Genomic DNA, 26840 nt, shown 5'->3' on the forward strand with positions numbered 1-26840 from the left:
GGCCCTGCCCTCTAGGAACTTAAGACTTTAATATTCATGTCCGGCAGGCGCCTGTAATCCCAGCTACTCAGGAGGCTAAGGCAGGAGAATCACTTGAACCCAGGTGGCAGAAGCTGCAGTAAGCAGAGATTGTGCCACTGCACTCTAGCCTGAGCAACAGAACGAAACTTGGTCTCAAGAAAAAAAAAAAATGATTCTAAGGCTGGGCACGGTGGCTTCACGCCTGTAATTTCAGCACTTTCGGAGGCAGAGGCAGGCAGATCACTTGAGGTCAGGAGTTTGAGACCAGCCTGGCTAACATGGAGAAACCCTGTCTCTACTACAAATACAAAAATTAGCTAGGTGTGGTGGTGGGCGCCTGTAATCCCAGCTACTCAGAAGGCTGCCACAGGAGAATCACTTGAGCCTGGGAGGTGGAGGTTGCAGTGAGCCTGGGCAATAGAGGGAGACCTTGTCTCACAAAAAAAAAAAAAAAAAAAAGAAAAAAGAAAAAGAAAAGTCCTAATATTGTATAGTGCTAGAAATAGATTTGATGGTGGCCCTGCCCTTTAGGAACTGAAAATGGAATGTCGGAGGCCAGACTAACACACCACTCACACTCTAGGGTAGGGATGGCCAGTGGGATTTACAGTGCCCAGAGAAGGACCCCTAGCATATTTCTCCAGCTTACTTGGATGGTGTCCAATTTTTTTTCTCATTTTAAAATAAAATGAAAGACAAGGCCTTCCATTCCAAAATATAAATTTCTTTTTTTTTCCGAGACAGAGTCTCGCTCTGTTGACCAGGCTGGAGTGCAGGGGCGTGATCTCTGCTCACTGCAACCTCCGCCTCCCGGGTTCAAGCAATTCTCCTGCCTCAGCCTCCTGAGTAGCTGGGACTACAGGCACCTATCATCACACCCCGCTAATTTTTTTTTTTTTTTTTTTTTTGAGACAGAGTCCTACTCTGTCACCCAGGCTGGAGTGCAGTGGCACAATCTCAGCTCACTGCAACCTCCACCTCCCAGGTTCAAGCGATTCTCCTGCCTCAGCCTCCTTAGTAACTGGGATTACAGGAGCGTGCTACCACATCCTGCTAATTTTTGTATGTTTAGTAGAGACGGGGTTTCACCATGTTGGTCAGGCTGATCTTGAACTCCTGACCTCGTGATCTGCCCGCCTTGGCCTCCCAAAAGTGCTGAGAATACAGGCGTGAGCCACCGCGCCCGGCTAAAATTTCGTTTTTTTACACTATTTATCTCAATTGTTTTTTGCATTTTCCCTGTGGGACTCATGAGCACATTATTATTATTATTATTATTATTATTTTGAGACGGAGTCTTGCTCTGTCGCCCAGGCTGGAGTGCAGTGGCCCAATCTAGGCTCACTGCAAGCTCCACCTCCCGGGTTCACGCCATTCTCCTGCCTCAGCCTCCCGAGTAGCTGGGACTATAGGCGCTCGCCACTACGCCCGGCTAATTTTTTGTATTCTTTAGTAGAGACGGGGTTTCACTGTGTTAGCCAGGATGGTCTCCATCTCCTGACCTCGTGATCCGCCCGCCTCAGCCTCCCAAAGTGCTGGGATTACAGGCGTGAGCCACCGCGCCCGGCCATGAGCACATTATTCTAAGCGTAAGTGGTAGGTAACCTGATTCGGTATTTTGAAGAGGAAATTTTGATACCAAAAACAATTTTTAAGGAAATTTTGAAGTCAGGCAAAAAGGCCCCAAAGATCTAATTACAGGCCAGGCCTGCACAACTGAGAAAATGAGAGTATCACTTTCCCATTTTCAAACATTATAACCAACATTTCTCTATCTGATTCTGAAAATCCTGTAAGAAAGACAAGGCAGATGGTTTTACTCCCATTTCAAGAGAGTGATGATTTACCCAAGGTATATAGTTTGCAGGTACACGTGGCTGATAAATGTTGGAAACTGGCTTTCCCAACTCTTCTCTTTTCCTTGCCTGAAGCTCTGTCCTGGACTTAGGAATCCCAGTGGTGATTTGGAATAGACAAGACTTGAGCCGTGAAGGACAAGACTGCAGGGAGGGCTGGTCCTGAGGAGGAAGCATCTTCAGATATCTAGGTCTTGGGATCTTGGGTGGGGAATGGGCTGCCTGGGAAAGTGCTGAATTGGAAGGAGGAGCCAGAGGTCTGACTGAAGGAATGGAGAGGGGGCCTCAAAAAGAAGCCAGGTAGGCTGCCTTCCTCCCAGCTCCAGAATGGCACCCCCTCTAAAGCCAGACTCACCTATGTACATCCTGGGAGTGAACCCCCTTCTCCTTCCTGCTTCCACCATTATTCTAATCCTCAAAGGGTTAACCAGCTTTGACACGATTTTCCCATCTCCCAGGTAACTTGGGCAGCTGCTCCCTGCTGGAAATAAAAGTCCCAATTCCTCAGTTCGTTCACTTAGCAATGCACCCCAGCAGCCCCTCCAACCCCTAGCAGAGAAGCACAGCCCTTTGGGTAAAAGGTGCCTGGGGGCGAGGTTGCAAATTGGCACGTGCGGGGAGGGGCTCCTAGAGAATGGGGCGGGGGGTTGCGGGGGGCGGCAGGGAGAGTGCCCCTTCCCTGGATCTCTCCACTGGGTCCAGCAGGTTCGCCTCGGGGCCGCTGCCCCAGAGGCTGGGGGAAGAGGAAAGAAGTGGTGTGCGGGCAAGCAGGCCGCACACACCTGGCGCCTTGTGGAATGAGATCTTAATTAATTATTAAACTGAGTTCCCGCGGGAGGGCGCAGGGCCGTGACAGGCAGGGCGGGAATGGCTAGGTGGGGGCTGGGGCTGGGGCTGGGGCTGGGGCTGGGACAGGGGCCGGGGCAGTGAGGAAGTGGGGATGAAGAGTGGGCGCAGGGCGCGGGCCCAACCCCTGCGACCCTTACAGGAAGGAAGGCGACCCTTGGTGGGCGGGACGGGGGATGTAGCCGTGAGAGGTGGGTTTGCGGGCGCGCTTGGGGACCCCCGGGGTGAGGGCGGGAGAGGAATGAAGGAGGAGGCGGCCGGGGTGAAGGGAAGGGGACTGGGCTGCAAGGTCCCCTCCCCCCGGGGTCTTGATCCCAGAACAGTAGCCGCTTGTCTTCTCAGGACTGGGGGAGGAAGCGGCCGGAGGAGAGGAGGGGGCGCGCGGAGGGAGGGGTCCCATTATTTGGCCTCCTGCGCCCCTACCCCGCTGCTAGGAAGGGGAGTGGGCGACTCGGCCCCCGCTTCTGGGGAGGAGGAGGGGGGTGCCCAGACAAAAGGAGCTTGTGCCTTTAAGGCGGGGAGTCCGGGAGCCAGCGGGGAGGGGACTTCTGGATCCGGGGTAGAGGGCGGCTGCGCTGGACAGCTCGGGAGGGGGCGAGGGCCGGGCGGACGGCGGACGGCGGGCGGGACGGCCAGGACGCGCGGGCTCGGAGAAGGACCGCGGGACGGCCGGCCGGCCGGCCGGAGCCCGCGGGGGCGGCGGGGCGGGGGCCCGGGGCAGGCGCGGAGGCTGGCCGGCAGGTGAGCGCGCGGAGGGCTGGGGAAGTGACCGCTCGGGCTCCCGGGGCTCCAGGATTGGAACGCTCCCGAGCGGCTCCCAATAGGAGTTTGTGGGTGGGGGCGCCGAAGCCTGGGACGGGTCGTCTCGGCAGTGTTTGGCGGGTTGCCCGAGGGAGTTGGGGTTGGCAAAGGGAAGTCATGGAGGCAGTGGGATCGAGGTCTCCTAGGTCCGGCGCTCGCCACCCGCGTCGCCCGCTGCCGGCCTCCCTCCACGGGGCGAGTTCCAGGCTTGCCCGGAGGCCAGGAGGACCTGGCACGTACTGGGGGAGGGGCTGGCCTGAGTTTTTTGCTGCGGGGCTGTGGGGTGAGTCTCTGAGTTTGGGAGAGATTCCATTTAGGGGAGAGGAACCGGCCTGGGCAGAGGCAGGGATGCCCTCTGTCTGCGGGAGTCCCTCTCCTTCACCTCACCCCAAACCTTGGGAATGAAAGGGGTGGGTTCGGCTCCCCACATCCCCCAAGGCCTGCCGCAGGGTGGGCAGGGGAGCTGACTTATTCAAAGCAGACTCTTGGGCTCGACTGAAAGGCTAGAGGTGGAATCAGGCGTGGAAGCCTCTTTGCCCATATCCTCCCCTTACCAGACTACCCCTGTGAGCTGGAGGGACTTGGTGGGGGTTGCACAGTAAGGCTTGATGTGGGAGCCCTCTGTAATCTTTAGGAAGAGCGAGGACTGGAGATGGGAGAAGGCGGCAGCGGGCACTGGACCAACAGATACAGGCCCTGGGTAGTCTCCTCTACATCTGGAAAGGCCCAGAATTGAAGAAGTGAGGCCCATGTCCCAGTATGGTGGGCGGTGCTGGCACTGCTGGGCCCTGCCTGGGCAGTGCCTCTTGCCATGAACTTTCTGAAGTCGTTTTAAATCCCCTGGAGCCTCCTTTTGCCAAGGAGGGCAGGGGCAGATGGGCCCTGGGGATGGGATAGACAGGAGGTGGCCAGGAAGGCTTGGCAAGGCAGTAGGCAGAGCCATCCTTAGGGCTGGGCCTTGGCCTTGGCGGGTTCCAAACTCTGGTCTCAGCCTGATCAGGGTTTGGGAGGGACTTGAGGTCTGGGACTGAGCCTGGGCCTGCCAGGCTGAATGGGACATGGCTCTGGCTGTGGGAGCCGGTGGTGTGAAGAGCAGCAGATCTGTGAGAGAGCAAATGGACCAACACTCAGGGAAGGAGGAGGTCAGAGGCACAAGGCTTAGGAGCCTGACTCCGGGGAGGAGGGAGGTGGTCTGTGCTCCCAGAGCTCTCATAGTGATGGGTTGCTGGACAAAGTGGGTTGGGGGACCATATAGAGTTTTGTGGCTTGGAACAGTGCTCTCCCCTGTTCCCTGCCATACTAGTCTGGCATGGGGTGCCAGAAATGCTGGGAGGCCGGCAAGTTCTCAGGGATGGGCAGTGCCTGGAGTAGAGCCCAGAGTGGGATGGTTGCAGTTGGTTGGACAATTACACAGCTCTGAAGCTATCCCCTTAGGGAGTCAGAGTGTTCCTGGGAGGGTCATGCATTCTCCTGGATAGTGTCTGCCCCTTTCTCTGTGGGTATGAGCCAGATGCTAGGATGTGTTTCCAGGGGGCTGGGAACCTGGCCAGAAACTAGTCCTTTGGAAAGAGGTCTGGGCCAGTGGTGGGGGTGGGGGGTTGTGTGGGGGGAGATAAGAACAGGGAAGGGGACTGGTGAATGAGGGGAGGCTGAAGCAAAATGTTGTGGGTGCTGGATGGTGGTGGGAAACCTGCTCACTCTGGGCTCTGTCTCCAGCAGCTCTGGGGACTAACAGCCAAGGATATAGGGACTGATAGAACCAGGCATCTGACTGACTAGAAAGACGTGTGTTCTTGCTCATGATTTTCTCATTTTTCCATCTCTTGACGCTGACAGAGATTTGGGTTTAAAGTGTTGTAGAGTGAGGAGAAGAACTAATATTTTTCAAGTGTGTACTTCATGACAGGCATTATTAGATTCTTTCCAGAGGACAATTATTATTTCCATTTTACAGATGAAGGTACTGACACAGAGAGGTTAAATAACTTGCCCAAGGCAGTGCGGCTAGTAAATAATCACGCTAAGGTTTGGAACCTGGTCTCATGCCAAAGATCATGCTTCTAATGAAGTATTTTGAAGAGCCAGGCTTTCTTTGGTGACCTTTTCCAAATGCCAGCCTGACCAAAAGTCTTGTATTCCTGATCTGTCCTTCCAGATGGTGCTGTTGGTGATGTTAAGAGGTTGAAGGGGCCAGGCATGGTGACTCATGCCTGTAATCCCAGCACTTTGGGAGGCCAAGGCAGGCGGATCACCTGAGGTTAGGAGTTCGAGACCAGCCTGGCCAACATGGTGAAACCCTATCTCTACTGAAAATACAAAAATTAGCCGGGCGTGGTGGCAGGTGCCTGTAATCTCAGCTACTGGGGAGGCTGAGGCAGGAGAATTGCTTGAACCCGGGAGTCAGAGGTTGCAGTGAGCCAAGATTGTGCCACTGTACTCCAGCCTGGGTGGGGCAGGGTGAGACTCCATCTTAAACAAAAAAACAAAAGGAGGTCGAAGGACATACTGCTGTGGGATATAGGAGAAGGGATGCCGACAGAACTTGGCTGAGGGTGACCCAGGGATGGGAGTTTTGGGATATGTGGAGAATTCCCCAGCCTGCCTTCTGCTTGTGGGTCCCTGGGTGTCTGCTTTGAGTGCTGCGCATCTGGCTTGAGCTCTCATTCTGTGGCCACCTGTGGCAAGTGCTGGGTATTCCTCCATCCTGTCCCCTACTGAGTACAAATGTCAGTGCTGCTAGCTCAGCAGGCTTGAGTACAAGGGACCCCTCAGGGTACTGTGTGAGCATAGAGGAGTGTGGCCCTGGTGGGGACACAGGCATGCATGGATGACAGTGCTTTCAGCCTCATCTTATTCTGACCTGGGCTCAGCCAGGAGTCACACTAAAGGTATCATCATGGAGTCCTCCCACCTCAGTTAATGACATTTCCTCCAGGAAATGTGGGATCTGGGACTGATTTGGTTACCATGATCTCTATAACTTGGGCCAGCCATATAAAACTGCCATGGACATCAGTTTTTGTTTATATATATTTTTCCTTTCAAATCTGTCTTGTGCCCCAGGGGGCCACAGGACTAGTTTCTCAGGGTTTTGGTGAAGATCAGATGGAATTAGGGATGTGAAAAGATCTTGAACAGTTTAAAGCATGGAGAAAGTGCATGGAATATCATTCATCCATCCATCTAGTCATCCATCTACTCAATGAACATTTAATATTATTTTATTTTTTGAGATGGAGTTTCGCTCTTATTGCCCAAGCTGGAGTGCAATGGCGTGATCTTAGCTCACTGCATCTGCCACCTCCCAGATTCAAGCAATTCTTTCACCTCAGCCTCCCGAGTAGTTGGGATTACAGGCGCCCGCCACCACTCCTGGCTAATTTTGTATTTTTAGTAGAGATGGGTTTTCACCATGTTGATCAGGCTGGTCTGGAACTCCTGACCTCAGGTGATCCACTCGCCTCAGCCTCCCAAAATGCTAGGATTACAGGTGTGAGCCACCACATCCAGCCTCAATATACACTTGTTTAGGTCCTTCTAAGTGTTGTGGATATGGCAGTGAGAACAGCAGGTCAAAATCCTTGCCTTCATAGAGCTGACATTCCAGTCAGGAGAGACAGAAAATGAACACATAAGAAAAATATATAGAATGGCAGTTGCTGATTAGAGTTATGGAGAAAAAGCATAAAGCTGGGAAAAAGATAGAGAGCTCCAGGAAAGGGGGTTGCTATTTTAATAGGGTGGTCAGAGAGAGCCTCACTGATAAGGGGACATTTGGGATGTGACCTGGAGGAGCTCTTGTTCCAGACAGAGGGAACAGCAGGCACTGAGGTCCCAGGCTGGCCTGTGCGGGGTGTGTTGGGAAAGAGCAAAGAGATTTATATGACTGTGGTGCAATGAGGAAGCTGAAGAGCCTTAGGATTATCACTGTTAGCTGGTTCACGAGGTCAGGAGATCGAGACCATCCTGGCAAACATGGTGAAACCCCGTCTCTACAAAAAATAGAAAAAATTAGCCGGGCATGGTGACGGGTGCCTGTAGTCCCAGCTACTCAGGAGGCTGAGGCAGGAGAATGGTGTGAACCCAGGAGGCGGAGCTTGCAGTGAGCCGAGATCTTGCCACTGCACTCCAGCCTGGGTGACAGAGCGAGACTCCGTCTCAAAAACAAAACAAAACAAAAAAAAAAACCAGCATATTTTTTCTTCTGCTTCTGTTGAGAAAAATCAAATCGGGACCCACTGGCAATAGTCTACAGCTGCTGGGTGGTGCTTGCCCAATGCACAGGGTATGAACTCTTTTCCTCCTAGTTCTGAAGCATAAGCTGCATCACTCATTGACTTGGGCACTTGAGTTTGTGACCACCAACACATCAGTGCCTTTTAGGGAAATTTTCAAGTATACTGGCTTTGGGGTCAGACAAATCTGGTTTAGAATCTTGGTTCTTTCACTTATGTGGCTGCTGGATCTTTGGGCAAGCCTTTCTTCTTTTCTTTCCCTCCCTTCCCTCCTTCTTTCCCTCTCTCCCTCCCTCCCTCCTTTTTTCTTTCCTTCCTTCCTTCCATTTTTTTTTTTTTTTTCAGACTATGGCTGTTGCCCAGGCTAGAGTTCAGTGGCGCACAATCCTGGCTTACTGCAGCCTCCACTGCCTGGGCCCAAGCAATCCTCCCGCCTTAGCCTCCTGAATGGCCTGGTCTGTAAGTGTACACCACCACACCAGGCTAATTTTAATTTATTTATTCTTTGAGATGGAGTCTCACTCTGTCACCCAGGCTGGAGTGCAGCGGCGCGATCTCAGCTCACTGCAACCTCTGCCACCCGGGTTCAAGCAATTCTCCTGCCTTAGCTCCCGAGTTGCTGGGATTACAGGCGCCCGCCACTGCGCCTGGCTAATTTTTGTACTTTTAGTAGAGACGAGGTTTCACCATCTTGGCCAGGCTGGTCTTGAACTCCTGACCTTGAGATCCACTTGCCAGGGCCTCCCAAAGTGCTGGGATTACAGATGTGAGCCACCGTGCCTGGCCCAGGCTAATTTTTTAAAGTTTTAATAGAGGCAAGGTCTTGCTGTATTGCCCAGGTTGCTCTCACATTCCTGGCCTTAAGCCATCCTCCTGTCTCGGCCTCACAAAGTGCTGGGATTACAGGTGTAAGCCACTGTGCCTGGCCTTGGAAAAGTTTCTTTTCCTCACTGTGTCTCGATTTCTCACATGTTGAATGGGGATACCCTTGTTGCCTACATCCAAGTAATTGTATGACGATGAAACTCATAGCTTGTCAGTGGGAAGTGCTTAGGTAATGAGCTACTAGTGGTGGCAGTGGCTGTGACGGTGGTATTAATACCACTACCATTGGATGGTCTCTAATACTATCTCCTTCCTTCCCTACCAGCAACATGTCATGGTTTAGTGGCCTCCTGGTCCCTAAAGTGGATGAACGGAAAACAGCCTGGGGTGAACGCAATGGGCAGAAGCGTTCACGGCGCTGTGGCACTCGGGCAGGTGGCTTCTGCACGCCCCGCTATATGAGCTGCCTCCGGGATGCAGAGCCACCCAGCCCCACCCCTGCGGGCCCCCCTCGGTGCCCCTGGCAGGATGACGCCTTCATCCGGAGGGGCGGCCCGGGCAAGGGCAAGGAGCTGGGGCTGCGGGCAGTGGCCCTGGGCTTCGAGGACACAGAGGTGACAACGACAGTGGGCGGGACAGCTGAGGTGGCGCCCGACGCGGTGCCCAGGAGTGGGCGATCCTGCTGGCGCCGTCTGGTGCAGGTGTTCCAGTCGAAGCAGTTCCGTTCGGCCAAGCTGGAGCGCCTGTACCAGCGGTACTTCTTCCAGATGAACCAGAGCAGCCTGACGCTGCTGATGGCGGTGCTGGTGCTGCTCACGGCGGTGCTGCTGGCTTTCCACGCGGCGCCCACCCGCCCTCAGCCTGCCTATGTGGCCCTGCTGGCCTGCGCCGCCGCCCTGTTCCTGGGGCTCATGGTGGTGTGTAACCGGCATAGCTTCCGCCAGGACTCCATGTGGGTGGTGAGCTACGTGGTGCTGGGCATCCTGGCGGCAGTGCAGGTCGGGGGCGCCCTCGCAGCAGACCCACGCAGCCCCTCTGCGGGCCTCTGGTGCCCTGTGTTCTTCGTCTACATCGCCTACACGCTCCTCCCCATCCGCATGCGGGCTGCGGTCCTCAGCGGCCTGGGCCTCTCCACCCTGCATTTGATCTTGGCCTGGCAACTTAACCGTGGTGATGCCTTCCTCTGGAAGCAGGTAGGTGGCCAGGGAGGTAGGGATGGAGGGCAGCAAGTGGGGAATTTCTCACCTCATAAGCAGGTGGGGGCTTAGTGAGGAAGGGCGGGTGAGTCATGGGTGGAAGCTGGGTGCAGGGATGTCTGGCTGTATCTGGGAAGAGGAGCAGGAGGTGGGAGGCCAGGGCTCAGGGGTCCACCTCCACGTGGGATCTGGGGTAGAAGGCACTGCTGAGGGGAGGGAGGGCCCCAGGACCCAAGCCTGAACTGTCACCATGGGCCCCAGTCTCTGGCTCTTTAGCCGTCTGAAATAGTGGTCTGTAGAGATAGAATGTGGGGCTGGAGGCAGGGGTGTGGTATATAGCCCCAGGGCGGTGGTAGGGCTGAAAAGGCAGTGCAGGCTGTGTCCAGGCTTTAGCATCTCTGTTAGCAAGGTGACACCGGAGGATCAGGTGCTGGTGCCATCCATGGAGAGCAGCTCTAGGTGGTGATCTGGAGGTATAGGGCAGGTTTTGGATGTTGTCAGCAAGGGAGGAGTCCCCTCTTTTCCTGGACCAAGGCCACTTCTGGGAGGACAGGGAAAGTGAAGAGCTGGGGTCAGTTCTCTCTGGGCTGGATGTAGTTTGAATGGGGTTGGACTGTTGAAGAGAGGAACATTAAGTCTGATTGTATCCCACCTTCCCCATGCTGGGCACCAGGGGCCTGGCCGCCTTTCCTTGAGGTTCTCAGTCCATGCCTGTTGCCGCCTCCAGGCTCCAAGTGTGTGTGAGGTGGGACTCCATGGCTCCGTGTGGAGTGGCTGTAGGCTGACCTGCTTATCCAATGGGCTGTATTCTTCTCTGTGGGATCTTAGACAACTAGCCTCACCTCTCCCAGCCTTAGTTTCCCAGTCTGCAAAGCTGGGATAAAAATAGCATCTAGCTCATGTTGCTGTTGGGGCCCCACCCTTTCCTAGAGTGGAGTAGAACCCAACTGGGCAGTGTTCACACCTGGGGGCAGGGAGGTGTGGGGAGTGCTGGAAGGCATGGTACCCAGTGAAGGGGTTTCTGGGAAGTCTCTTTAAGAGAGATGTTAGTTTGTGGATCTGCCATCTCATGTTACCCCGGGCCGCCCAGGGAGCAGAGGCCAGGTCCTTCAGGCGCTGCTGTAGGCACAGCCCCGCCATCAGCACACCACCCGGGTCCTCCACTGGACCCTATCTAGAGAGTGCTATCTTACTCAAGGTTTTGAGGCCTTGTGGCCTGTTGCCCACCCTGCCTCACCCACAGAGAGGAAGTTGCCTGGGGAACCCAGGGTGAGAAACTAGGTTCTCTGGCATGATGCCCTTCTCCACCCAGCCTGTGCTACAGAACAGAACGTACCTGTTTTTTGTGTGTTTTGTTTTTGAGACGGAGTCTTGCTCTGTCATTAGGCTGGAGTGGGGCAGTGGTGCGATCTCAGCTTACTTCAGCCTCCACCTCCTGGGTTCAAGCAATTCTCCTGCCTCAGCCTCCCGAGTAGCTGGGACTACAGGAGCACGCCATCACGCCCAGCTAATTTTTGTATTTTTAGTAGAGACAGGTTTCACCATGTTGGCCAGGATGGTCTCGATCTCTTGACCTCGTGATCCGCCCTCCTTGGTCTCCCAAAGCGCTGGGATTACAGGAGTGAGCCACCTCACATGGCCAGAATGCCAGAACACATGCCAGAATGTACCTTTTTAAAAGTAACCTTATAGCCTGTTTGTTTGTGGAGCACGTGCCCTTAGGGCACCGTCGGACATCTTAAAGGGCCAGGTTCTTCCGCCCCAGAGCTTCTCTTCCAGGCTGGCTCTCAACCAGGGCTTTATGGCTGGATTGCCCTCCTGGGGAAGGAGCTTAGAGGTGGTGTCTTCTTTCCCCCTTCCTCTCTGGCCAGGAATGGGCTGGGTGGGCATCTCTTCCCTATTCTCAACTGGCATGGTGCCCAGAGTCAGGCCCAGTGCCTGACTGGGGAGGTGCAGTCCCAGGGAGGCCAGGACTGCCCATCTCCCCAGGAGTGTGTGGCTACAGCCTCACCTAGTGGGTCTTGACAGGCACATTCTTGGGGCAGTAGCGAAAGTCACTGCTGTGCCTGTGCCAGTCCTTGGGGTCAGGGCTGCCCTTACAACTTCCTCTGGGCCGAGAAACATTCCCTGTGCCCGTTTGGGTCTGAGGGTTTCTAGATGGGTGGGGTTTGTGGCCTCCTTCCTCGTCTACTTGGGCAGCCCCTTCCCAGATCCACCCTGCTCACAGTCACAGGAAGGAGGCTGTGTCCCCACCAACCCACTCACTTAGACACATCGAACAGTGTCGCCCAGTGACCCAGGCCCAGCGTGGAGTCTCCTCCGGTCCCCTGGCATCCATTTTTTCTCACAGTCAGATAGGGACGTGTGTGTACAGAGTTATTTCAGTCTCGTCCCCCTTCCCCTTCCCTCCACCGTGACTCACATTTTCCTCTTGGGCTCCTGGGGCCAGGAAGGGAAGTTGCCTGGTTTGCCCCCCTTCCCTTCTCCCCCACTGGGGGCTATTCTTAGAAACCCCCAAGGGAGATAGTGTGCCCCTCTCTTCACCCCTGCTGCTGGGAGGGGGAGCTCAGCCTAGTTGATCCTGGGCCTGTGAGCTGGACTGGGAAGGGAAGCTAGGAGGCCCATCCCAGAGGCTGGCGCTGGAAATGGCTAGGGGTGAGCCAGGCCTCCCCCTCGGTTTTACCCAAGAGGAAACTGAGGTCCTAAAGATTAAGTGACCTGCCCAATTTTGCAGGACTAGTTCTAGTTCAAGGCAGAGCCCAGAACCTCTGGCTTCCAGGAGGTGCTTCTGCTGTTTCCCTCCCTTCTCCTTAAACCAGAGCCCGGCCCCATCCAACTCTGGGGTGGAGCCACAAGCTCCAGGTTAATTCCTGAGTTTCCAGAAACACTGAGGCCAGCTTCCCTTAGACTTGCTTTGTAGCCAATGCCACTGATGATGATTGGGGACTGAACATTCCTAGGGTGGAGGCCCTAGGCCTAGGGCCTGGCAGGGCCGAGTATCAGAGGGAGTTATACCTTGAGGGGTGGCCAGTCATGGTGGACCCCATCTCCAGTTAGAGGACATCCTTTGTATCAGTAGAATTGATGACTCTCAAGCCAGGGCTCTGAGGTTGGGCTTGAGAGCTTGACTCAGTAGAGTGAGTAGGAATCTTGGAAACCTGGAATGTACTACATAGTGTGGAATGCACTAGATAGATAGTAGGATTAGGACACAGAATTTGGAGTCTGATTGTCCTGGGTTCAAGTCTCACACTAGCCACTAACAGCTGTGTGATCTTGGGGAAGTTACTTGGCTTCTCTGTGCCTGAGTCCCTTACCTTTAAAATGGGATATTGTTACCTATTTCATAGAGTTTTAAGAAATGTGTTAGGGGCCAGGCGCGGTCGATCACGCCTGTAATCCACACCCATAAGCACTTTGGGAGGCCGAGGCGGGTGGATCACTTGAGGTCAGGAGTTCAAGACCAGCCTGACCAACATGGTGAAACCCCTTCTCTACTAAAAAAATATACAAAAATTAGCCGGTCATGGTGGCAGTTGGCTGTAATCCCAGCTATTCCTGAGGCAGGAGAATCGCTTGAACTGGGAGGCGGAGGTTGCAGTGAGCCGAGATCAGGCCACTGCACTCCAGTCTGGGTGACAGAGCAAGGCTCTGTCAAAAAAAAAAAAAAAAAAGAAATGTTAGTCAGTATATAGAAGGCACCTACAGAATCCTGGCACATGGTAGGCAGCCAATGAACTAGCTACCATAATAATAATGACAATGGTGATTATTGTTACTAAGTTATGTCAAGTCAGGGAGAGGCTTTAGAGATCTTCTTCTTCCTCTTTGGGTTATAGATGAACAAACCCAAGAGAGAGGAGGTGACTCGTCCTGGGTCACTCACAGGAGGATGTAGAGCTCAGGTCTCCTGGGTGCTGTCCTTGAGGAGCACCTGCAAAAGGAGCAGCATTTGTCTTTCGTGTGGGGTGTTTGAGGAGCAGGAGATACAGGGTGCTGGAGCTGGGCCCCATGACTTACCTGGCCCTGGTTGGTCTTCTGCTTCCAGAAGCTGTGAGAAGATCTCATTTCTAGTCATGGAGGATTCAGGCAGTTGGCTGGGATCTGGGGTCCTGTGGGTCATGCGAGAGAGATATTGCAGGGGTGGCAGTAGCTTGGGGACAGAGAGGGTGCAGGACCCTGGCTTCCTTCCTCGGAGAACCTAGCAAGTTGTGTGAATGTGTGTGTGTGTATTTGGGGGGGTAGGCAGAGGAGATGGTCACTATCTGCCTCTACCACCTCCTGCAGCTCGGTGCCAATGTGCTGCTGTTCCTCTGCACCAACGTCATTGGCATCTGCACACACTATCCAGCAGAGGTATCTCAGCGCCAGGCCTTTCAGGAGACCCGCGGTTACATCCAGGCCCGGCTCCACCTGCAGCATGAGAATCGGCAGCAGGTGGGACTGCTCCCCTGGCCAGGGCCTGCCCCCACCCCACCCCCACATAACTTGCAGATTGGATTTGCTGCCTTGTCCGGTTCCGTGGAGCACAGTGTGATGGTTCCCCTGGGTTGTGTGTCACAGAGGCCCTATGATACTGGGGTTTTGTCCTGTCCAAGGGAAGGAGGGCATGGACAGGAGCACATCTGGGGGCTTAATGGAGGGTGGTCAGAGGGGGCTCTGACAGGGGAAGGTCAGGCCACAGTCCAGAAGGGAAGGTCTTCAGAGAAGTCTGGGAGGACTCTGGTGATGTGGAGAGACCAGGAGGGATTGAAATGTGAGGCCAAGAGTATAGTGATGCCTATTGGAACCACTGGGCTAGGAGCGGCTGCTGCTGTCGGTGTTGCCCCAGCATGTTGCCATGGAGATGAAAGAAGACATCAACACAAAAAAAGAAGACATGATGTTCCACAAAATCTACATACAGAAGCATGACAATGTCAGGTAAGGTGAGGGCAGGAGGGTGCCAAGCAGGGCGGGGGGTCTGGAAGTCTTTGAGGGCTATGTGGTCTGTTCATTCTCTGCTGTCATCTACAGCATCCTGTTTGCAGACATTGAGGGCTTCACCAGCCTGGCATCCCAGTGCACTGCACAGGAGCTGGTCATGACCCTGAATGAGCTCTTTGCCCGGTTTGACAAGCTGGCTGCGGTGAGGGTGCTGGGCCTTGGGATTGGGCCTGGGTGTTGACCGTGGTGAGAGCATAGCTTTGCTGGCAGCAGCTGGGGATTTGGGAGTAGATAGAGTGTGCGTTGAGGGTGGTGGGCCATGCAGGCTGGGTGGGCAAGAGAGTAAAGGTTACCCTTCTCTCCAACTCTTTCCCATTCAGGAGAATCACTGCCTGAGGATCAAGATCTTGGGGGACTGTTACTACTGTGTGTCAGGGCTGCCGGAGGCCCGGGCCGACCATGCCCACTGCTGTGTGGAGATGGGGGTAGACATGATTGAGGCCATCTCGTAAGCAGTGCCCCATTCCCAGGCTTCCTGGAATTACGGGTTCCCCAGACTGCTCCTACTTTTTGATGAGACCTCAGGAGATTTCCTCAGTTGTGGCTGTTTCTCTGTCTTTGAAGTCTGTCTGTCACTGGGAAGGGGAATCTTTCTCCAACCTGTGCAAAGACCCATGCGGACCCTTAGACTCCCAGCCAGCTGAGATGGGGCGGGGACAGCCTGTGCAGTAGGGGAGTTGGGCTAGAGGGAATGCCATCTGTGCAGGCCAGAGGGGATAACAGTGATTCCTCTTCTCCTAGCTCAGTTCCACAAGATGCTGCTGGGCCCCTGCTGGTGAACACAGCCCTAACATTTGTCCTTGAGCCCCATGCAGCCTTCTGCTCATGTCCAACCAAGGCTGTGCTCCTGTCCCCTGCATCTGGGTCTGTCCTTGCCCACTGGGCCCTGAGGGGAGTGAAGGGCCTGGGCTGTGGGCTGGGGGAGGAGAAGACTGCCAGGAGCTGATCTGGGGCTGCATCCTCCCAGGCTGGTACGTGAGGTGACAGGTGTGAATGTGAACATGCGCGTGGGCATTCACAGCGGGCGTGTGCACTGCGGCGTCCTTGGCTTGCGGAAATGGCAGTTCGATGTGTGGTCCAATGATGTGACCCTGGCCAACCACATGGAGGCAGGAGGCCGGGCTGGGTGAGTAGGGGGGCCCAGGTGGTGGGGGATGGGAGCAAGGTGGGAGAACCAGGGTCTCACCCTCTTGGCCATGTACAGCCGCATCCACATCACTCGGGCAACACTGCAGTACCTGAATGGGGACTACGAGGTGGAGCCGGGCCGTGGTGGAGAGCGCAACGCATACCTCAAGGAGCAGCACATTGAGACTTTCCTCATCCTGGGCGCCAGCCAGAAACGGGTCAGGGCCGGGGCAGGGCTGGGGGCAGGGGAGCAGGAAGAGGGACAAATGGGGAGGAGCAGGCCAAGGCCTCCTCTGGGCCTCTCTTCTGAGCCTGTACCCCTCTTCTGAGCCTGTACCCATGCTGCCCACACAGAAAGAGGAGAAGGCCATGCTGGCCAAGCTGCAGCGGACTCGGGCCAACTCCATGGAAGGGCTGATGCCGCGCTGGGTGCCTGATCGTGCCTTCTCCCGGACCAAGGACTCCAAGGCCTTCCGCCAGATGGTGAGGGGCCCTCAGCACCAGACCTAGGGCCTCTTTTTCTTGGCTCCCTCAGTGTCCCTGACCCTGTCCTTTCTTCTTGTGACTGTCATTTCCATGTATGCTTTCTGGTATTGGGGCAGTGGGAAGATTTCATCTCAGGGGTCCCAGTGCCCCCAGAAGATATGGTGGGGACACCCTCAGCACAGTGTTGGGGTGGGAGAAGGGGCTGCAGAGATGAAGGTTGTTGGCCTTTCACCTCACTCCACACTCTGTCCCTTTCTCCAGGGCATTGATGATTCCAGCAAAGACAAGTAAGTCAGGTTATTGAGGGAGAAGGTACTTGCACCCTGGGATGGGGCTGGGGGGAGGCAAAATCCTCCTTTTCCCTGACTTTAGGTGTGTCGTATGTGAGCAGGAGCCACACCCCAGCTCTCCCTCCCTCCCTTGGGTGCTGCCCATACCTTTCCTTTCATTGTTTCTCACGTGGCCATGCCCATGCATCTGGTGAAGCCATGTCTCCTGCCCTCAGCCGGGGCACCCAAGATGCCCTGAACCCTGAGGATGAGGTGGATGAGTTCCTGAGCCGTGCCATCGATGCCCGCAGCATTGATCAGCTGCGGAAGGACCATGTGCGCCGGTTTCTGCTCACCTTCCAGAGAGAGGATCTTGAGAAGAAGGTTTCAGGGATACAGGGCAGAAGGACAAGGGCTGGGGGAGGGGCAGGTCGCGGCAGGGAAGGCTGAGCACAGGTGAGGGCACAGGTGTTTCTGGGGGATGGAGAAGGGACCACAGAGCAGGGTGGGGATTTCGTCAGTTGGGCCAACTGCATCTCCTCCCTGTTGAGACGCCTAGTAGTGCCCTGTCCTTGCTGTCCCTGCCTTCCTTAGGGAGGGCCCAGCACCCAGCTCAGCCTCCTCTCCTTCAGTACTCCCGGAAGGTGGATCCCCGCTTCGGAGCCTACGTTGCCTGTGCCCTGTTGGTCTTCTGCTTCATCTGCTTCATCCAGCTTCTCATCTTCCCACAGTGAGAGTCCTGCCCTTCCTCTCTTAGCTTCTCTCTTCTCCACCGCTTCCCAGAAGCTTCCTACATACCCACACGGGCCCACAATTCCTGGAGCCTGCATCCCTGCTTGTTCCAGAGGGTGGGACAAGAATGCCCAGATCTTCCAGAATTAAATGATTTTTCTGGCCCTGTTCTGCCCCAGCTCCATCCTGATGCTTGGGATCTATGCCAGCATCTTCCTGCTGCTGCTGGTCACCGTGCTGATCTGTGCCGTGTACTCCTGTGGTTCTGTACGTAGGGGGACTTCTGAGGCTGTTGGGAGGGCAGGCTGGACTCCAGACAGGGAGGAGGTCACATGGGGAGAGGGAGGAGAAGGCCATGCCTGTTCCACTGGGCCCCATCCCTGGTTGGCCTTCCTCCTTGGCTGATACAACCTTCAACTCTTCGTCTCTTGATTCCTCTAGCTGTTCCCTAAGGCCCTGCAACGTCTGTCCCGCAGCATCGTTCGCTCACGGGCACATAGCACCGTAGTTGGCATCTTTTCCGTCCTGCTTGTCTTTACTTCTGCCATTGCCAACATGGTAAGGGTCCAGTGGGAATTCTCCCACCTCCACTCTGTGCCAAGCACTGTCCTGGACACTGGGGGTACAGAGGGGAATAGGACATATTTTCTGCCCTCAGGGAGCCCCCTCCCAGAATAGGGTAAGGTTAACTCCAGTTCTCCCTCCTTGTTCTCCCAACCTCTTGTCATCCCTGAGTGAGTACTAAGGCCCATGGGGTATAAGGTACCTGGGCATAGCCCAGGGCAGGGTACATGGCTTCACCAGGTACCTAGAAACCCTTCCCCTCCTTGGCCATCCTGATATACCCCTCTACTTTTGCAGTTCACCTGTAATCACACCCCTATACGGACCTGTGCAGCCCGGATGCTGAATTTAACACCTGCTGACATCACTGCCTGCCACCTGCAGCAGCTCAATTACTCTCTGGGCCTGGATGCTCCCCTGTGTGAGGGCACCACGCCCACCTGCAGCTTCCCTGAGGTGTTCAAGCAGTGCTCAGGCGGTCGTGGGGGGGCTGTCCTGGCACAGACATCGGCCCTTCTGTGCCAGACCTAGTGATGGGCACTGGGGACCCAGGAACTCACCAGAGTCTCCCACACTAGGAGCAACCAGGGGCCCTGGTGTGGTGTAGGGGCTGGACATGGAAGGTGGAGGATATGGGGGTTTGAGAGGTATGGCAGAAAGGTTAGGTCAGGCAGGAGAGTGCAGGGCTCTCCCTGCCCAAGGGTGCTGTGGCCTCTGCCTTCACCCAGTGCTGCCTCTGCCCCCCGCAGTACTTCATCGGGAGCGTGCTGCTGAGTCTCTTGGCCAGCTCTGTCTTCCTGCACATCAGCAGCATCGGGAAGTTGGCCATGGTCTTTGTCTTGGGGCTCATCTATTTGGTGCTGCTTCTGCTGGGTCCCCCAGCCACCATCTTTGACAACTATGACCTACTGCTTGGCGTCCATGGCTTGTGAGTTTATTCTCAGGTCCTTTAATACCCCAGGAGCTTCCCTGACCTTGCTGGGTCACTGTGAGCCTCTCTGGTGCCCAGGCCCCTTGTGCTCTTGGAATGCCACAACTCCCCTGTGGGGGAAAGGGAGGAGATGGAGGAGTTCCCAGCATGTGACCCCAAATAGTTACCCCAAGGAAACCCCAGTCCTGGGAAATCCTTGTGTCTTTAGGCTAGACATTAAAAAAAAAAAAAAAAAATTCCCTCTTGTATTTGCATGGTGCTTTCACATCCACCATCTTAACCACCCATAGGACATACAGCTGCTTGGTGGCAGGGCTCTGGCTAGGAACCAAAGCTTCTGACTCCTGCTTGGGGGCTTTGCCTGGGACATCATACTGGCTTTTCCTCTGCAAAACCCCATTCCTTTGATATGTGGCCGTGGCTTGTTGTAGTAGAAAAAGCCTCTGGTGTCTTCTGGGTTTGAATCCCTGCTCTGCTGCTCATTAGCTGTGTGACCTTAGACAGGTGAGTTAGCTTCTCTGAGCCTCAATTTCCTCATCTGTAAAATGACACTGTCACCTAAATCACAGAGTCGTTGTAAAGATTATAGTAACTGACATTTATGGAAGGCTTACTATATGGCAGGAACTGTGCTAAGCCTTTTACATACATTATTTAAATCCGATCCCTGCTGTACTGATGGGGAAGGAGGCGTAGAGGTCACATGGCTGGTAAGCAGAGGAGTCTGTAAGAGTAGAGGTTTTCTTAACCTCTACTTTTAATGAGTTAATTAATGTAAGTAAAAGCCCTGGCCCAATGCCTGATTTCTAGTACGTGCTTAGTAAATGCAGTCTGTATCTCCCCTTCCATGTGCCCACCCAGCAACCCAGGAAGCACTGATGACTTTGTCTCTTCTCTCCTCTTGCCAGGGCTTCTTCCAATGAGACCTTTGATGGGCTGGACTGGTAAGTGAGGGCTCCGAGGCAGCAAAGGGTAGGGCCGTTAGATGCCTCCTTCAGACACCAAGCATGTCTCTGCTTATCCTTAGTCCAGCTGCAGGGAGGGTGGCCCTCAAATATATGACCCCTGTGATTCTGCTGGTGTTTGCGCTGGCGCTGTATCTGCATGCTCAGCAGGTGGAGTCGACTGCCCGCCTAGACTTCCTCTGGAAACTACAGGTGACCGGGTGGGCCTTTGGGGGAAGAGGAGGAACCTAAGGGTGGAGCCTGGGCCAGGCCAGAAACGTATCTCCTGCTAGCTGGCTAAGCCTCAGGCCGCCCCTAGGCCCACCCTGGTTCCATGCCTTCTCTGTGCCCATCCCTTACTCCTTGCCCCATCCTGTACCTGCCCCCTTTACCCCTTTGCCTGTTCTTTAGGCCTCATCTGTCCATGCCTTTCTGCCTCTGTGTGATTCCCTCTGACTCCCACTTCCAAGCCTTGGCCACCACACCCACCCCTTGTGAATGTCAGGCAATGGGTGATGGGTGTGGTGTCCACAGGCAACAGGGGAGAAGGAGGAGATGGAGGAGCTACAGGCATACAACCGGAGGCTGCTGCATAACATTCTGCCCAAGGACGTGGCCGCCCACTTCCTGGCCCGGGAGCGCCGCAATGATGAACTCTACTATCAGTCGTGTGAGTGTGTGGCTGTTATGTTTGCCTCCATTGCCAACTTCTCTGAGTTCTATGTGGAGCTGGAGGCAAACAATGAGGGTGTCGAGTGCCTGCGGCTGCTCAACGAGATCATCGCTGACTTTGATGAGGTACTTGTCCAGTTGGCTGGTGCTGGCAGAGAATTGGGGGGACTTGGAGACCAGGGATTGGAAGGGACGAGTGGCACTGGGAAGAGAAAGAGAGATTTGATGGGACTCAGAGGCATCAGGGGTAGGGGTAAGGGCAGGCATAGTGGAGGTAGAGGTAAGAACCCATGAAGGGGCCAGGCGCGGTGGCTCACGCCTGTAATCCCGGCACTTTAGGAGGCCGAGGTGGGCGGATTATGAGGTCAGGAGATCGAGACCATCTTGGCTAACACGGTGAAACCCCAGCTCTACTAAAAATACAAAAAATTAGCCGGGCGTGGTGCGGGCACCTGTAGTCCCAGCTACTCGGGAGGCTGAGGCAGGAGAATGGCATGAACCCGGGAGGTGGAGCTTGCAGTGAGTCGAGATCGCACCACTGCACTCCAGCCTGGGCAACAGAGTGAGAATCCGTCTCAAAAAAAAAAAAAAAAAAAAAAAAGAACCCATGAAGGTGTCAAAGGCATCAAGGGGGTCAGCCCTAGTGGGGCAGGGTCATCATTGTTGGGGAGCAGGGGAGGACTTGATCTGTAGGGGGATAAGATAGGTACCAGGTGGATGTCACTGAAGAAGAAGGCAATGGTCTGTGGACAGAACCTCATGAGACCAACCAAGCAAGATGGTCCTCTGAATAGAGAAAATTGAAGCAAAATGTGAGGTAGTGTCCTGAACATCCAGGTCAGGAATGGGCTGTTCACTGTTCTGGAGGGAGGTCACTTGCTCACCCTGGGACTCAGTATCCCAGAAGGTGAGGATTGGAGAAATTGCTTAATATCCCACCTGTGTGTCTGTGTTCTGTGAGTGAGCTACGGGAGAGACCTTCTTAAGCTGTATGCCCAAGTCCTGCCTGGAGTCCTAGGGGGCTTGTTTTCCCAGCTTGTCAGTCTTACACTGGTAGCAGCAGCTGGAAGGGGGCTCTTGAGACAGGAAAGTGGGCAAGGGAGGCAAGGCGTGGCAAGAAATGAGTGTTGGGGCAGGGCTGGGTTTGGGGTATTTGCCTTGACAGCCAGGTCCCCTTGTGTTGTTCAGATCATCAGCGAGGAGCGGTTCCGGCAGCTGGAAAAGATCAAGACAATTGGTAGCACCTACATGGCTGCCTCAGGGCTGAACGCCAGCACCTATGATCAGGTGGGCCGCTCCCACATCACTGCCCTGGCTGACTATGCCATGCGGCTCATGGAGCAGATGAAGCACATCAATGAGCACTCCTTCAACAATTTCCAGATGAAGATTGGTAAGAGGGCTTGGTTGCTTGGCAGGTTTTCCCAGGACTGTTTCTGGTTGAAGCTGGGATTATAGGCTGGGGATGGGATCACAGATTTCCCATCAGGGCTCCTGTGGGGTTTTCTTCCCTCTGACCTCCTATATCAAGTCTGATATTAAGAACAGAGATCATTAGGCACTGTCCTAGAAATTTTTGAGCATACTTTAATACTGATATTATTATCCCCTTTCATTGGATAGAGACTGACTCTCAGATTAAATAACTTGCCCAACGTCAAATAACTAGTAAGTGGCAGAGCTGGGATTAAAAATCACGTTTATCTAAACTTGAATACTTCTGTCCTTATATGTGACCAGTCCGATAAGAGGTACTTCCTCTCAAATGAACTGGTGGATGGGAGTCAGACTATCTGGTTTGAATTCTGGCTGCTCCATTTACTGGCTTATTTGAGAAGTCTTCTAACTTCTCTAAGCTTCAGTTACCTTATCTATAAAATGGGGATAAAAATACCTACCTTTTAGAGGTATTAAAAGGATGGGCCGGGCGCGGTGGCTCAAGCCTGTAATCCCAGCACTTTGGGAGGCCGAGACGGGCGGATCACTAGGTCAGGAGATCGAGACCATCCTGGCTAACACGGTGAAACCCCGTCTCTACTAAAAAAATACAGAAAACTAGCCGGGCGAGATGGCGGGTGCCTGTAGTCCCAGCTACTCAGGAGGCTGAGGCAGGAGAATGGCGTAAACCCAGGAGGCGGAGCTTGCAGTGAGCTGAGATCCGGCCACTGCACTCCAGCCTGGGAGACAGAGCCAGACTCCATCTCAAAAAAAATAAAAATAAAAATAAAAGGATGAAGCCAGGCAGGCTTCATGAGGTCAGGAGTTCAAGACTAGCTTGGCCAACATAGTGAAACCCTGTCTCTACTAAAAAAAAAAAAATATGGCCAGGTGCGGTGGCTCACACCTGTAATCCCAGCACTTTGGAAGACCAAGGTGGGCGGATCATAAGGTCAGGAGATCAAGACCATCCTGGCTAACATGGTGAAACCCCCGTCTCTACTAAAAATACAAAAAATTATCCGGGCATGGTGGCGGGCGCCTGCAGTCCCAGCTACTTGGGAGGCTGAGACAGAAGAATGGCGTGAACCTGGGAGGCAGAGCTTGCAGTGAGCCGAGATCGCGGCATTGTACTCTAGCCTGGGCGACAGAGCAAGACTCCATCTCAAAAAACAAACAAACAAATTAGCTGGGTGTGGTGGTACGTGTCTGTAATCCCAGCTACTCAGGAGGCTGAGGCAGGAGAATCTCTTGATTCTGGGAGGCAGAGGTTGCAGTGAGCCGAGATTGTGCCACTGTACTCCATCCTGGGCAACAGAGCAAGACTCCATCTCAAAAAGAAAAAAAAGAAAGGATAAAACCATGTAAAATGCTTACTAGGTGGTTGACATGGAACAGGCATTCAGGAGATTACTGTTATAGCATGGCTGCCTTGACTCAGGGGAGCTCCTAAACTGAGGTGCTCAGGTCTTCGGGTGTTTTTGTTTGTTGTTTTGGGTTTTTTTTTTTGAGATGGGGATTTGCTCTGTCACCAGGCTAGAGTGCTGTGGCACAATCACAGCTCCCTGCAGCATCAACTCCCAGGCTCAATCAATCAATCTGTTCTCCCACCTCAGCCTCCTCAGTAGCTGGGACTACAGGCGTGTACCACCATGCACAGCTAATTTTTGTGTTTTTTTGTAGAGATGGGGTTTCACCATGTTGGCCAGGCTGGTCTTGAACTAGATCGTTCTTTACAACCAGGAGACTTGTCCTTTTTCCATTTTTTTCTCTGGGTCCTTCTACCTGTTCCAGGAGGTGGGATGACTCCCTGGGTTTAGCCTGGAGCATGCACTAGTCTCTTGCTGTTCTCCCCACCTCAGGGCTGAACATGGGCCCAGTCGTGGCAGGTGTCATCGGGGCTCGGAAGCCGCAGTATGACATCTGGGGGAACACAGTGAATGTCTCTAGTCGTATGGACAGCACGGGGGTCCCCGACCGAATCCAGGTGAGGGGAATATGAGCAGGGGCTGGGAGGAAGGTGGGCCCAGAGGGCTTCCATGGTGTCTCTGCAGTCTGCTAGGACAGGGGTAGGGTGGCTAGTGTTCTGTGTATGGTGGGGTGGGGGTTGGGGGAAGGGAGCTAGCCTGACTAGAGAACCCCTGGGCCCCTGCAAATGCAGCAGGAAGGATTCCAGGCTAAGCGGGCTCCCCTCCCACTCCCCCAGGTGACCACGGACCTGTACCAGGTTCTAGCTGCCAAGGGCTACCAGCTGGAGTGTCGAGGGGTGGTCAAGGTGAAGGGCAAGGGGGAGATGACCACCTACTTCCTCAATGGGGGCCCCAGCAGTTAGCAGGACCCCAGCCACAAATTCAGCTGAAGGGATCAAGGTGGGCATTGAGTGGACTCTGTGCTCGCTGGGTGGAGCTGTGGCAGGGGGCACTGAGCCTCCAGACCCTGCTAACCACAAAAGGGAACATCCCAGCAGGCTGTGCTTGGATCATGATTGTCTACCCTCAAGCTGGAAAACAAGGGGCTACCTACCAAGAGGATTATGCAAGTGACTTTCTTTCTTACTTGGGGTAGGGCTGTTCCCTCTCCAATCTTCCAGCTTTTGGGAGCAGGGGAGGGGTCAGTAGCAGAAGCAGAGGGAGGCCTCTTGCCTGAGGGATTAAAATGGCAGCTTGCCATGCCTACCCTTCCCTGTCTGTCTGGGCAGCAGATTCAGGGCTGGGCCCTTCTTTTCCCTCTTTTTTCCTGGGAATATTTTGTACAATATTTTGTACAAAGACAGGCATGAGGAGTGCCTATTCCATGCTTGCCTTTGCAATACCTGCGTCCCCAGCACTGGTCCTGGGCACTTCCCCACCGCAGCCAGGTGTCCCTCCTAGGCACAGAGCAGAGGAGGGAGATGCTCTGGGGAGCCAGCTTTGGCCATATTTCAGGAGAATGTTTCCATGTGCCAAATTCTAGTCCCACAATCTGTCCCCAAAGGGGAACAAAGGGACCTCTGACAGCTTAGATTTAGCCCCAGTTCCTGCACGCTCCAGGGAACGGGGCGTCTGGCCTCACTGGTACTGTGAAAATGCTCAGAGAGCAAGCCTGTGTGTGGGGATATCAGGTCAGGAGCTGGAAGTTCACCTGCAGGTGCCAAAGAGCAGGCAGGCCAGGGCTGGGGCGGTGCCAGACTCTGATCTGAGGACCCCGATGGGGTCCAGATCAGGTCACTCTGCCCCAGTGCTCTCTTGCTGTCTACTGGCAAGGGGGCATGGAGCATCTCTCCCTCTTCTGTTGCCAAATAGAAAAGGGTCAGGGCATGGAGAAAGATGACCCTGATCCCAAACCTGCCCTCCCAAGTCTCTGGCGTTGGGGAGGGCCTGTGTGTTTGTGTAACTGTGTGTGCATGTTGGTCTTTGTGTGCATATCTGTTTTCCAGGTCTGTGAGTCCTTGTGCTCCTGCTCCTCAGCTCTCCACCCCAGGTTGCGTCTCTCCTGTGGGCCTCTGTCTTCTGGGAATAAAGCAGGGTTTCCTATTTCAGGGGATGTAGAGAGACGCCCAGATTACACAGGAGTGGGATGGGGTGTGGTAGCAAAAGGAGGGAGAGGAGTCCTTTTTGTGCCAAATCCCTAAGTGCCGTTTGGGGGCCATGTGTGCAGCATGACTCTCCCTGTCTGTGGCAGGGACCCAAGCGCTTGCTTGAGCCCCAGTGCTCCGTGCTAGCACTTGAACTGTCTGGGGTTTGATGGACAGAGGCTCAGGAATTTCCTGGCTTCCCCAGATAGTGTCCTGGGACATGGTATGCTTTGGGGCTGGGGTAGCATGGAATCCCTCTGAGGACCCGGATACTGGTACTATTGGGTGGGGAAGAGGAACCTTAAATTTGGCTTTCTCCAGCCTTCAGCCTGAGTCTAGCATGTTTCTGGCTCCCCAGCCCCTTGTGAAACCTTGGGGGCTGGCAGAAGGGTTAGGAGGTTGAACTAGATTCCCTTCCTATCTTTGCCTTCCTTTTACCCCTTTCCCTGCAACCTCTTTGACTGTGGCCTGAATTTGTTGGTCCCTCAGTTTCTCTGTCTGTACCTATTTAAGCCAAAGGCACTAGCCTGAATTTTGCTTGAAGATCACTTTGTCTTGGAAATGACTAGAGAGGCAGAGGAGAAGGGTTTCCAGAGTTACTGGGTTTGGGAGTGGAAGGGGCAGGCAGTGCACTTGCCCCTCCTCATGCCCCTCTGACACCAGCTCCCTGTGGAGGCCTGGTTTCTGGGTACTGCCTCCCTTGGGCATCTTCATGCATCAACCAAATGGGCCATCAGGTACTTCATTAGTCATGGCAGAAGGAGGGGAAAAGACTTGTTTTTCCAGACAGAAAGTCTACTCCCCTGCCCCCAGCCATAGCCCTGGATAGGAAGGGATAGGAAGAGACTACTTGGTGCCATGGGGTAGGGGTGAGGGTATAAGTAGATCAGAGTGGGAAGACCTCAGCCTTGGGTGGCTTGTCTCTGCTTTTTGCCAGGTGGGAGGGCCTGTCCACACCCTGGCTCCCCGTACCACAGTGCCAGCCATGCCCTTCCCCTGGGCAACCATTGCCCCTTTCCTCACCCAGTTGGTGGAGGAGTCAGGAGATGGGAGGCCATGGGCTTTGGTTTTGTAATGTAACCACTGTGGGGGTGAGGGAGGATGGTGTACCATGTATTTCAGTGAAATATTTAATATATTTAAATATCAATAAAATCAAACTCTTTGTAAAATTCCCTGTTCTCTGTAGCTGTTCTGGGCCCTGGGTGGGTCAGAAGTGACAGAGCCTGGTGTAGGGGGCGACCTCCTGCCCCAGGGCTCCGTGGGCCTCTCATCTGTGGTCAGAGGACTTCCTGTGGCTTTTCCCTGCTAAGGAGAAGCTGTAGTAACTTCAGACAGTGTGACTACTCAAGGCCTTT

At 54.4% G+C, this 26840-nt stretch overlaps 1 protein-coding gene and 1 long non-coding RNA gene across 8 annotated transcripts; one reads left to right on the plus strand and one right to left on the minus strand.

Moving 5' to 3' along the window:
* Positions 1-1711: 1711 nt before the first annotated feature.
* On the minus strand, positions 1712-2886 carry LOC105492901 (uncharacterized). The gene is made up of 3 exons (XR_011609182.1): positions 2864-2886; positions 2233-2358; positions 1712-2039 (listed from the first exon to the last, which is right to left on the minus strand). It is a non-coding gene; the product is annotated as an uncharacterized lncRNA (long non-coding RNA).
* On the plus strand, positions 2160-26654 carry LOC105492900 (adenylate cyclase 6). Of its 7 annotated transcripts, none has more exons than XM_071071784.1 (22): positions 2160-2177; positions 8910-9777; positions 14068-14217; positions 14582-14703; positions 14797-14908; positions 15087-15214; positions 15734-15892; positions 15971-16112; positions 16249-16377; positions 16642-16667; positions 16886-17033; positions 17282-17379; positions 17561-17648; positions 17823-17939; positions 18243-18401; positions 18695-18873; positions 19785-19820; positions 19904-20033; positions 20355-20618; positions 21681-21885; positions 23792-23916; positions 24136-26654. In XM_071071784.1, the coding sequence occupies exons 2-22, from the start codon at positions 8914-8916 to the stop codon at positions 24259-24261; spliced, it is 3507 nt and encodes a 1168-aa protein (XP_070927885.1). In that variant the 5' UTR covers positions 2160-2177; positions 8910-8913; the 3' UTR covers positions 24262-26654. The 7 variants fall into 7 exon arrangements, with proteins under 7 accessions (XP_070927885.1, XP_070927889.1, XP_070927888.1 ...); XM_071071788.1 differs by lacking the exon at positions 2160-2177 and adding an exon at positions 2436-2451; XM_071071787.1 differs by lacking the exon at positions 2160-2177 and adding an exon at positions 2443-2458.
* The last annotated feature ends 186 nt before the right edge of the window (positions 26655-26840 follow it).

This window comes from Macaca nemestrina, chromosome 10 (assembly GCF_043159975.1).
Source record: "Macaca nemestrina isolate mMacNem1 chromosome 10, mMacNem.hap1, whole genome shotgun sequence".
Classification (NCBI taxonomy): Eukaryota; Metazoa; Chordata; class Mammalia; order Primates; family Cercopithecidae; genus Macaca; species Macaca nemestrina.

What these genes read in the sequence shown, in the direction of transcription:
- LOC105492900 (XM_071071784.1), top strand. Translation starts at nt 8,914, where the DNA reads ATGTCATGGTTTAGTGGCCTCCTGGTCCCTAAAGTGGATGAACGGAAA. An exon ending in GAGGCAGGAGGCCGGGCTGG is followed by an intron (nt 15,893 to 15,970) that starts GTGAGTAGGGGG and finishes GGCCATGTACAG; the next exon opens with CCGCATCCACATCACTCGGG. An exon ending in CAATTTCCAGATGAAGATTG is followed by an intron (nt 21,886 to 23,791) that starts GTAAGAGGGCTT and finishes TCCCCACCTCAG; the next exon opens with GGCTGAACATGGGCCCAGTC.